Genomic DNA, 11,344 nt, shown 5'->3' on the forward strand with positions numbered 1-11,344 from the left:
GACTTGGGACGCTCTTAAATGGTGAGACCAACCAGAAAAAAGATGGGCTGGTCCCACTTCCGTGGTGCACGGGCTCTAATATCGATGCGTTTGATGGTGATGGCATCTATGGTGGTGTGTATGATCAAGCGGTTTAGTTGGATATCTAGGCATCTACCGACGCTGCAGCATGCGCAGCGCCATCTCTTCCTGGCTGGCGACGGCGTTGTGGTCCACCACCTTCCTCTTGGAGTCCTGCTCTTCGTCTTCGCTGCTGCTGCTCTCGTCGTCGCTGCCGCTCTCACCACTGCCGCTCATGTCCTCGTCGTCGTCGGAATCCACGGCAAGGCGCGCGCCTTCGTCCTCGCTGTCGTCGTCGCGCTCGCCCTTGACCTTCATGCGCTTCTTGTGGTGCTTAGCACGCACACGGTCCTTCTCCAGACGACGATCCTCGTCGTCCTTGGCGGCGAGACGCGCTGCCACCTGCTCCGTGTACTGCTTGGCGTGCTGCTCCACGTCAGCGAACTCAGCGTCGCCGGTGTTGCGCGCCGAAAGACGGTCCGCCATCTTGGCGCTGTTGCCCTCCTCGTCGAACACGATCTTGGAAGCGTTGATAGCTTCGCGGTCCACACGCAGCTTCTTCTGCTTCTTCTTGCTAGGTTCAAGCGCTTCCAAATCAACCGGCTCGTCGTCTTCGTCCCAGTTGTGTACACGCTTCACCACCATGAGCGAGTCTTCGTCCTCCTCCGCATCGTCCTCAGACTCCTCCTTCTGCTGCTGCTTCTTTTCGAGCTTCTTCTTCGCTGCTTCCTGCTCCTTGGGACCCAGAGCAGCCAGCTGGCGCGCCAAGCGCTTGCGCTCCTTCTCCGCCTTAATCTTCTCCTTGAGCTGCTGCAGCTTACGGTTGACGTTCTTCTTTCCGCGCAGCTCCTCACGCAGCGCATCGTTGCCACCCTTGTCGTGCTCAGCTTTCATCTTGGACAAGAACGGCATGCGCGGTGCACCAGGAAGTCCCAGTGACTCGGCGAACTCATCCAGCGGCAGTGCAGAGGCATCAAACACATCGCGATCCGGCTGCAGATACACAGAGCGCACGTAAGACATGAAAGCCTTCTGCGCCAGCGCCTTAATCTCCTTATCACCGGCCACAACGGATGCCACCTTCTGACGGCAGCTTGTCGTCTTGGTGGGGTTCAGCTTCGTCTCGCGGATAGGCACCTTGGCGTCCTCGAGGCGCTTCGTCATGCCTTCCACCTCAGACGGGAGAAGACACATCAACGCCTTACCCTGCTTGTTGTAACGTGCCGTACGACCGACACGATGGATGTAGTTCGCGGCGTCTTCAGGGCAGTCCAGCTGCAACACCCAGTCGACCTGAGGGAAGTCCAGACCGCGAGCAGCAATATCCGTAGCAAACAGCACCGCCGCGGGTTTGTTCAAAAACTCGTAGTACACCTCCACGCGCTTGCCTTGCTTGTACTTGCCGTGCAGTGCGCAAAGCGGGACGCCCGGCTGCAGTTTGCAGAACACGCTGTGCACAAAGCGCACCTGACGGCACGTGGACAGAAACACAATCGTCTTCTGCTTGAGGTGCGACTTGATGAACGACAGCAGCACGTCCAGCTTGCGCTCTAGCGGAGTCTCGACGTAGCTCTGCGACAGACCCTTGGGCGTCGCATTGGCCGAATGCTCGTGCACCGCAACGTACTCAGGCTCGCGCAGACTCAGCGCCGCCAGATCCTTCACGGACTTGGTCTGCGTAGCTGAGAACAGCATCGTCTGGCGTTCTCCAGCCGGCGGCAAGTGCTCAAGAATGGACGTCAACTGTTTGTGGAACCCCAAGTCCAAAATTCTGTCAGCTTCATCCAGCACCAGCACCTGCAAGTTGCTCGCATCGAACGCCGGCGTCTGCTCCATATGCTGTAACAGTCTTCCGGGCGTGCAGATGAGAAGGTTCATGCGGATGAGCCGCAGCTGCTCCTCGCGGAAGTTCTTCCCGCCAATGACGAGCCCGGCCGAGAACGCGTGGGCCTTGCCGACATTGCGCAGCACCTCGAAGATCTGCAGCGCCAGCTCGCGAGTGGGCGAGATGACGAGCGCGCCCAGTCCGTCCTCCACGCCCCAGCGGAGGCGAAAGAGCTTCTCCAGCACCGGCAGCAGGAAGGCCAGCGTCTTGCCAGAGCCAGTTTTGGCCGCCGCGAGCACGTCGCGCCCCGCCAGCGCGTGCGGCAGCGCACCCACTTGGATCTTAGTGGGCGCCGTGAAGCCGCAGGTGCGCAGGCCGCGACGCGAAGCCTCCGACAGTGCAAACAGATCGAAACTCGCGGCATCGCCGAGCTGCGAACCGCGAGCGGGCGTCTGTTCCGCGATGCGCGCATTCAGCCGTTCGATCTCCTGGCGCTCACGTTCGTTCTGCTTGAGCTTGGCATCCGCGGCGGCGTCTTCGTCCTGCACGAGTGCGGCGTGCGGCCGGCTGTGCGCCTGTCGGAACGCCCGTGAAGCCATGCAAGTCGGTGGACGTTGACCTTTGTGGAGTTCTACGCGAATGGCTGGAGTGCAATAGCACGTTTGGTTAAATAACGGTTAATGGTAGATAGTGACTTATGAGCAAATGTGACGAGACACTTGGAGTGTCGAAGCGGTTATTGCCCTTTTCTAGGCTTGGGTTGCTTTCAGGCTGAGCGATGGCGGACGACGACGAAGTCAAGCTGGTGCATGTGCCCGTGCAAGCGCTCAAGACGGCCATGCACGGGGCTCAGACAGTACTAGATGAGAATCGACGACTGGCTGCGGAGCTCGCGCTGTCGGAGGAAGAGGCCAGGGAGCTCGAGCTCAAGTTACTCAAGCGGCAACACCAGCTGGACTGCTGCACGGGGGTGCGCTCGGAGCATCGCCCGTATCGACCCGGCGACTTGTTCAATCCTGCGACGCCCAAGCGCCCTCGACCCAAAAGCGAGATGTTCGGGGCCAGTATGCGCAACCTCATCGGAGAGCAGGCCGAGACACTCAACCAGCTTACAGAGCGAGAAGAGAACGTACGTATTCGCTGCCGTGCGAAATCCTGTTGTCAAGTGCTGTGTCACTTACGACCGCTGGACGTGTCCTCAGCTCCGCGCGCTCATGGATGCCATGCGCGAAATATCACAAGCGTCCGACAGCCTGGACATCGTAAGCAACGCGCTTCGTGCTGCGCAGCACGTGCTTCCAGCAGAAAAGTACACCGTAGGCATCCTCAACGAAAAGAAAGACCGCGTCGAGCTTTACTCGAACCCACCAATGGACTTGCCTAGCAAACGCTACCTTACCGAGGAAGGCAGTGTCCTCGTCGATTCTGCCACGACGTTCGGCCGCGTTGTACTGGTAAACTCCGCTGCATTTGTTCATCGTGCGCGGTGTCTTTGCCTAACCATGTTTGTCAATTGCTGTGGATCCAGACTGGAACACCTCTTGAAGTCGCGGATGTCAGTGGTTCGGAGGTCGTCGATGTGTTTGAGGAGCAAATGGAGCTCCTGGAGTTCGAGCCTGAGGCGTTGCTCTGCGCGCCGATTTTTAATGTCCATGGAGTACTAGTCGGCGTCTTTCAAGTCATCACTCGCAAGCAGATCCTCGAGCTTGGTCTCCTGGCTGCTCCAGCTCCCGTAGTGGAACCTCTCTGGTTTTCAACTACCCCTCGTGCTGCCTTGGCCAAGCTTGGGCGCAATCAGGAAGCTCATCAACAGGGAGCCTTCGACCATCGCGACAAAGAGAGCTTCGACTACATCTGCGTCACTGCGGGCACAGCATTGTGGAACTTGTCCCTCGCGAAAGCTCACCAGGTCATGCAAGGTCGCATCGAATGTCTCCTCAAACTCAACCGAAACATCGCAGCTGAGATCAGCGCGTCGGCCGTGCTACACCAAATTATCGCAGTGTCTTATGAGCTGCTGCATGCCGAACACATTGCGCTTTACGTGCGCGACGAAGGTGCGGATGAGTTCTATCTCTTCGTCAGCGATTACAAGGATGATAGGGCCAGTACTTTGAGCAAAAGCAGAGCAAAAGCGAAAGCGAGCAACACACCTCGTCACTCTAACGAACGTCTTCGACATGGCGGTGGGTACGACGACGTTCTCTTGAAAGCGCACAATGGTATCGTTGGTGTGGTTATGCGAACAGGACAACTTGTGCTTTCCAACTCGGCACCAAGCCACCCAGCGTTTGATCCGAGCTTCGACGCCTTATGGTCGTCACTGAAGACGAAGCAAGTGCTCTGCGCGCCGGTCAAAGATGCGAGAGGCCAAGTCTTGGCAGTTGTCTGCGCCACCAACAAGGTCGACGGTGATGAGTTTACCGCGGACGACGCACTTTATCTCAACTACGCAGCAGAGGCCGCAGGGATATCGCTGCACAAGTCCAACCTGCTTCGTTCCGTGCTGATGTCACAGCGCCTGACCGAAGCGCGACTACAGCTCGCCGATTTTGTAAACAGCAACGGTGAACGTGCGTATACCAGTCCCGATCACGGATTCAATGACGAGACTAGCGCCGCTGCCTCAGTCGCAAGGTTCGTGCGTGTCGTCATGGTTGAAGGCAAGAAATTATTGCACTGCGACCGATTGGGCTTCTTGCTGGTGGACCCGCTGAAGAAGGAGCTATGGATCACCCAGGAAGACGGAGAGAGCGTGCGAATGCCGCTCACCAATGGTCTCTCTGGACGGATCGCAACAACGGGGAAGACAATTTGCACGCGTGACGCCTACACGCACCCGCACTTCAACCCCACGCTGGACCGCAAAACGGGATACCGCACCACAACGGTGCTGGGCATGCCTGTGTTCGAGGATCACACACCGGTCAACCCCAAAATCGTGGCGGTTGTAATGGCAATCAACAAGAAAGACGATCACGACGACGGAGCAACCAACGTGAGAGTAGATGGCGATGAATGTCACCATCTTCCCAGACATCGGGTGCCTTTCACCACCAGTGATGCCGATTGCATGGCTCAGTACTGCCGGGAAATTCAATTCGCGCTCGGTCGATTGTCGCTTGACATTTCATACTACAAAGTGGTGTCGGATTGTGGGCTTGGTGAGTCGTTGGCCGAGTCCCCCAATGCCTCCAAAACGCAGGACCCGGTCATAGACGATGTGAATGAGCCCGAGATAATTTCATCCATCGTGCAGAAGTTCTGCCAATCTAGCGACTTGGACGCCCTGGACGAGGTAGCAATTGCAGCTATTGCTGACGACCCCGACGACGTCGAAGACGCGGACGAGGCGAATGGCGGTGATTATAATGACGACGATGACGATTCCAACGCGAAAGAAGAGCATTCAACATCATTCGCTGCCATTCCGTTTCCCCAGCGTATACCGCAACGACGAATCTCAACTGCGCGCGAAAATGGACATGTGATAGGTGTTGGCGATATAACTCGCTGGGACTTTAGCTGTCTGGACCTGTCCAACTCGGATATATTCGCGGCAACATCGGTGCTGTTCCGTTCACTTGGTTTGTTAGAGCGCTTTCAGGTGGCGCAGGAGACCTTCTCCACCTTCCTCTCGCACGTAGCATCTCATTATCGCTCCAACGCTTTCCACAATCTCCAGCACGCCTTCCAGGTTACACATGCAACATACTGTCTGCTGCGTCGCTCTGGTGTAGCACAATCATATTTCGCACGGGTCGAAGTCTTTGCCATGCTCGTGGCTGCATTGTGCCACGACTTGGATCACCCTGGCAACACGAACGACTTCGAGGTAAAAGCGCAGAGCCAGCTCGCTCTTACGCACAATGACGACGCCGTTCTGGAACGGCACCACTGTCGCGTAGCATTCATCATCTTGAGCCACCCAGGTGCAAACCTTCTTGCACGATTACCCTCGCGCGCTTGCTTCGTATACGTGCGGCGGCTTCTCATCCACTGCATTCTGGCGACGGATATGGCAAAACACTTCGAAAAGTGCAAGGCACTGGAAGGGCTTTCCAAGCGCCACCTTCTTGTTAACAGCAGCGGGGCCAGAGGGTCGAAGCGAAGTCGGAGCAAGCATCGCTTTGTTTTCATGGCCATTCTCATCCATGCAGCAGACCTGTCGGGTCAGGCTTTACCATACACACAAGCCGTTCGCTGGGGCATGCGCGTGCTCTCCGAATTTCAGCAGCAAGCGAAGAATGAAGCCGAGATGCACGTTCCTGTAGATTCCTTCATGACCAATTTGCACCACGCGAAGACCCGGGTCACCGTGCAACTCAACTTCATCAACTATGTCCTGCGACCCATTTGGTTGCCTCTGGCCACTCTGTGCCCTGCGGTACGGGTTTACGCGGACTCGTTGGAGGCCAACCGAGAGCGCTACAAGGCTGAACTGGACAAACTCCAGCGAGAGGCAGAGGAAATTGCAGAGCTGGCAAGAGTTTATGTACGTGGCTCCAGCTCGCGCAACCTTGTGGAGCGTGCTCCCAGCACGAGACGTCTATCTGATCACAAAAAATGACACTGGCCATCCAACCCGTTAGAGCAACGTATACTGCTAGCAAAGGAGAGAACAGATACAAATGAACATATTGAGGCCCACAACGATCTTGCTTTCTTTCCTTCTTGAAACCATCCGCCTAATCAGCCTCGGCGGGACAACACTTGCGTACTCTTCGTGCTCACGATGGCAACAACGTTGCTCTGCTCCATCAGAACGTCCTCAACGGCACGAGCGCGAGCATTCGAAAGCAGATCGGACAGCAAACTCTCCACTTCTTCCTCTGCTCCTCCAGCTACCACAATATGCATCAGTGTGCTGCGCAAAAATTCGGCATCCAGCTGAATCTGTTGTAGCCCAAACTTTGACAGTTCCAGCAACCTCACCCACTCGCTGAAAGCTTTAATGCACATTTTGAGCATGGTCTGGACGAAAGCGTCCGCCGTAAGCTCTACCTGGGACGGGGAGATGTGGATTTTGCGTGCGAAGATGCGATCCACATCTAGCTGCATACCCGACGATGCTCCAGCAACTCCTGCATTGCGAGATCGCAGCGCACTGGCACGTCGGCGGAAGTCACGGCTTGTAGTACGACTGTTGTTTCCAATAAACACACTTTGTTCATCGCCGAGCGCAAGCGCTACTTCTTTTCCGAAGCGGAAAGTAGCCTCTACAACGGCAGCCATCATCTCTTGAACGCTTCTTGGTTCCTCATCCATATCAGCCCAGGATGTAGCAGCCACCCCGTTATGAACAATGATGCATAACTGGTTTCCGTACTGCTTTGCGACGTGCTGCAGCAGCTCTGCAGAAGACTCGCGTGTCACTTCAATCATGTGCGTCACATCCTGTTGGTTCATTCGGCGACTACGAATCGGTTCCCCCTCGGAGGTTCTCGAAGGAGAGAGGGGTGCTGGCAAGCACTCTATGAGGCCGCGCACGCATTCACCAATGCCTTCAGCAGACAGCTCTTGGCACATGCAAGCAAGGAACAGCAAAAACTGAGGAGTGGGTTCCAACCACGGAAGCGTTACACCGTCTTGCTCTTCACCCCGTGTCCCTTGTGGGTCATCCGCTGGGGTAAATGCGCGCTTAGGTTCAGCATACCGAAGCACGGACGCATTGAACCACTTCAGAAAATCGTAAAATTGGCCCTGAACAAGACAAGCGTGCGTATGACAGCGATCAGCACACGATAGGCTCAGAATCGTTTAGTAGCGTCAGTAAAAAACAGAGTATGGCTTACCTGGACTAAGTCAGAGAAAAGTCGGCTCATTTCAGAGAGAATCGCAAAGCCTGTTTGCACCATGGGCTCCATTTGCTGCAGCACCTTCTGCATCATGTCAGTGAACTTCTTTGCTGATTCTTGTGCTAGGGGTTGAATGTTCTGTCCGCCATCGCGTGAGCTGCGCACCAGACTCGACACATCTTCGTGAGAGGTGCAAAAGAGTTCTCCAGTATCCTCGCGGAGTTTTCGAAAGACACCCTCAATCTGGAAGCGCACGCAGTTTTCAACAACTTCGGTGGCACTTGTGGCCAGTCTGCACATTGGGATGCTTGTGTCCACAGCCTTCACTTGCGAGACAAAGTATTTCATCACTTGCATGAAAACAAAGTACTCACTATCGACGATTTCGGATGAGAGGTCATCGTCCTGCAGCACGTCAAGAACCTCATCTGTTGATCCCTGCAAAAAAGAACAAGGTTCGAGCAATCGTTAGTACGAAGCGTAGCAAATTGTACAGCGAATAGTTAAAAGGCGCTCATATTGAAGCAAGAAACTTACAAATTCAGTGTGAGGACGACGGAATTGTGCAACGCATTCGCTCAGGTACAGTGCAAACAGTTCTTTCACAAAACTGAGGAACAAGTCGTCACGAATGGCATCAGAGGACTTTCGAGATGTCGACGATTTCTCGCGTGCGACGACGTCAGGCATGAAGTGTGTTTTGTACACCGAGAACACCCGACCCATCTTCGCAAATACGTCGGTGTTAAAACTCTGCAGAAAGTTGAGCACCGAGTCGACAGTGCCTTGAGACTGCAGTGCAGATAATTGGTGCGCATGTTAGAACATGAAACCCGAAGCCCGATAGTTATGTGTACCTTAAACTCTGCCACCGCGCACTCAAAGTATGCCTGGTGCCACTCAAGAAACTGGTCACGGATATCTTCGTTGCATGCATCTAGTTGGTGCAATAGCACCACTGTCTCGCAGACCTGTCCCCCATAAGCAACATCAGCAGATGTGCAATGCGCCGACAAGCATTGCATAACGTTACCTCTTCCGATTCTAGCGTCGTGTCCAGCATTCGTTTCTTGAGCAGCCGTTCAAGTTGCTGTATAATTTTCTCGGCCTCCAATTGAATCGTCTACGGCAAACAAAGTCAGCTAGTGGTGGAAGACCAGCAAACATCACAGCCAAACCCACTTTGAACGACGAAATATGCTCATATCTGCCCAAAATTCGGCGTGCAAGTAGATAGTACTTGGTCGCATTGGCATACTCCTTCTGCTTCACAGCACTGCATCCACAACAAACCAACACTCAGCCTTCCCCAGCCCGAACACTACCCCAACAGACCACCTCCCCCCACGTACGTGTTGAGTCTCTGAGGCAGGTCAAAAATGAACTCGAATCTCTTCAACAGACGTCGCACGCCAATGAGCTTTTCCACTTTCGAGCGATGTGGTGCCAGTGCCACATTGATACTCTCGCTCTTGGCCGTGATCGTGTCCATGCTCTTCACTACTCGCCCCACCTCGTCCTCCATGCTTGCCACATTGTTCTACATCAACAAAGAACCCACAAACTTTGTCAAAACTAAAACTTGGACAGCACTGTACCCTAAAATTGTACCTTCATCTTCCGGATCGTGTCTGTGGCACTGATGAACTTGTTGTAGTTCTCGTACACGAGCATCTGCATGTTGGTGTCCAGCTCCTTAATCTCCCGGATCAGTTGGTCGTCCGTCGTGAGCAGGTCATTGAGTCCACGGGTCTCCAGCAGCTCCTAAAGTAGCAGCAGGTTACGCTGGGATTACACGAAGGGATATACGCTGTCTTCCAGGACGCTGTTGCGCACCTTGACATAGATCTTGGGGTCAAATCCTGGCGAGTCGATGTTGCGCAGCTGCCCCTGCCTGCTCTCCTGGTCTTGCAGCCCGTAGTAGCTGCTCAGCAGCTCCTGCATGCGGCTCATGCCGGGGTCCTCCATGGCGGCCGGCAGATCCTTCCTAATTCGTACCCTATGTGTTTTCGCAGGAAAAGCATTATGTTCCACAGGTACCATTCTTTTTTTGTTTGGATCCTGAGTCGGCCAAGATGGACGTCAAGCGGCTGCTGTGGGAGTCGAAGTTGGCGGTGGCGCTGTGTCTGCTCATCATGGCTCGCTGCGTGGACCGCGTGTTATACACGTGCGTGGGGAGCTGTAGTGCAATGGTTACTATACTGGTCGCTTACGTTCCTGTGTGTGTACAGGCGGATCACGTACGACTACACGGAGTTTCTCTGGTACTTTACGAACGTGATTCTCCCCGTCGCGTTCCTAGTCTCGTCGGCTCCAGTAGTGGCGTAAGTGATGATATATTAGTTAACTGGTGGTGGTTGGGGCTGCTAACGTAACTTGTGGACAGGTACAAGCTCTACTTCACCGGTGAGTCAGGATTTGGCACTTGCCTAGGTGTTCTTGTGGTAAATGACTGGAGACATGCGCTGTTGTTGTATAGATGACATTACGCCAGAGATGCGCGAGTTCCCGCACTACAAGTACATGCTCATGGCGCTGTTCGACACACTGTACAACCTGCTGGGCGCGTTCCCCACGCCTCACATCGGGTACGAAGATCGTACACCTTTTTTTCTGTGGAACTGGAGAAACTTACTTTTGTTGATGTTGGCCAGAGGGAACATGGCGAATGTGCTGAACCAGCTGAATTTGCCGTTCAACATGGTGCTGTCCTACATGTTTCTGCAGACGCGCTTCAAGCGCGGCCACATCTTGGGATCGATTCTTGTGCTGTACGGCGGTATGGTGAACTTGATCCCGGTCCTCACAGGACAGGACAGTGCGAACACGCCTGACCCAAGTGCTGGATGGATCACTTTGTATATCGTGTCGCTTGTACCGGCAGCGGCGTCGAACGTCTACAAGGAAATTGGACTCAAGGATGTGGATCTGGATATCTGGTATGCCAACATTTGGATCAGCTTCTACCAGCTTATCATCGGCTTCGCCACGATTTGGACCATACGCATCAAGGCGTTTAGCGACCCGCCTGTGCCCTGGGGAGACTTTCCGTCGTATGTGACGAAGGCTCACGAGTGTTTTATCGGCAATGAAGTTGAGCTGAACGGCAAGGTGCTGCCGTGCGACTCGGGCGTGCTGCAGGTCTTCCTTGTCTTCATCATATTCAACACCATGTACAATCAGCTCATGTTGTATATCTTCAAGGAAGGCAGCAGCGTGTTGTTTGTTGTTTCGTCTGCTGTGGGACTCCCTCTCACCGACCTGCTGTACATGATCCCCTTGCTCACGGGCAAGTTTGCCGGCCAGGCCTTCACTATATACGACGGCTTCGCACTTTTCGTTCTTGTGATGGGTTTGCTCGTATACCACTCCGAGAAGGAAGAGCGCCAACGCGGCACTCAGTCTGTGGAAAAATCGCCCATGTACGCGTCGCCTTCGCTGCAGAAGACGCATCTCATGCGCAAACGCCGCGGAAAGGTGGTGTATCGTCAGAGTCCCAATGTGATTCGTCGCAGTGGAAGTGGTAGCGACATCTCCCAGCGGCTTCTGGGTCGCAATGGCCCAGGCAGGAACACGTACGGGTCCAACGGCACTATCCCGGCGGCGCGCCAAACGGGTGACAATGGTTACTTCCCTTGAGTTCGCAAGCGTCTATCTCGAT

General features: G+C 54.7%; 4 protein-coding genes across 4 annotated transcripts; 2 read left to right on the top strand and 2 right to left on the bottom strand.

Moving 5' to 3' along the window:
• Positions 1–153: 153 nt before the first annotated feature.
• Positions 154–2,484, bottom strand: KRP23_8633 (ATP-dependent RNA helicase DBP4; the record flags this gene model as incomplete). Its single annotated transcript, XM_067894096.1, has 1 exon — positions 154–2,484. The coding sequence occupies one exon, from the start codon at positions 2,482–2,484 to the stop codon at positions 154–156; it is 2,331 nt and encodes a 776-aa protein (XP_067743562.1).
• Positions 2,485–2,663: 179 nt separating this feature from the next.
• On the top strand, positions 2,664–6,455 carry KRP23_8634 (3',5'-cyclic-nucleotide phosphodiesterase regA; the record flags this gene model as incomplete). The annotated part of the gene is made up of 3 exons (XM_067894097.1): positions 2,664–3,014; positions 3,088–3,339; positions 3,414–6,455. 3 exons carry the CDS (start codon positions 2,664–2,666, stop codon positions 6,453–6,455), a joined length of 3,645 nt encoding a protein of 1,214 aa, XP_067743563.1.
• A 122-nt stretch (positions 6,456–6,577) lies between these two features.
• On the bottom strand, positions 6,578–9,651 carry KRP23_8635 (Vacuolar protein sorting-associated protein 51-like protein; the record flags this gene model as incomplete). Its single annotated transcript, XM_067894098.1, has 9 exons — positions 6,578–7,588; positions 7,681–8,121; positions 8,221–8,475; positions 8,541–8,654; positions 8,717–8,806; positions 8,866–8,959; positions 9,036–9,223; positions 9,295–9,447; positions 9,520–9,651. The coding sequence occupies 9 exons, from the start codon at positions 9,649–9,651 to the stop codon at positions 6,578–6,580; spliced, it is 2,478 nt and encodes an 825-aa protein (XP_067743564.1).
• A 107-nt stretch (positions 9,652–9,758) lies between these two features.
• KRP23_8636 (Crt-like protein 1) lies at positions 9,759–11,322 on the top strand (the record flags this gene model as incomplete). Its single annotated transcript, XM_067894099.1, has 5 exons — positions 9,759–9,850; positions 9,915–10,007; positions 10,070–10,089; positions 10,163–10,271; positions 10,338–11,322. The coding sequence occupies 5 exons, from the start codon at positions 9,759–9,761 to the stop codon at positions 11,320–11,322; spliced, it is 1,299 nt and encodes a 432-aa protein (XP_067743565.1).
• Positions 11,323–11,344: the final 22 nt, after the last annotated feature.

The sequence above is a fragment of the Phytophthora ramorum genome (assembly GCF_020800215.1).
Source record: "Phytophthora ramorum isolate Pr-102 chromosome Unknown Phyram_PR-102_s0007, whole genome shotgun sequence".
In the NCBI taxonomy this organism is placed as follows: domain Eukaryota; phylum Oomycota; class Peronosporomycetes; order Peronosporales; family Peronosporaceae; genus Phytophthora; species Phytophthora ramorum.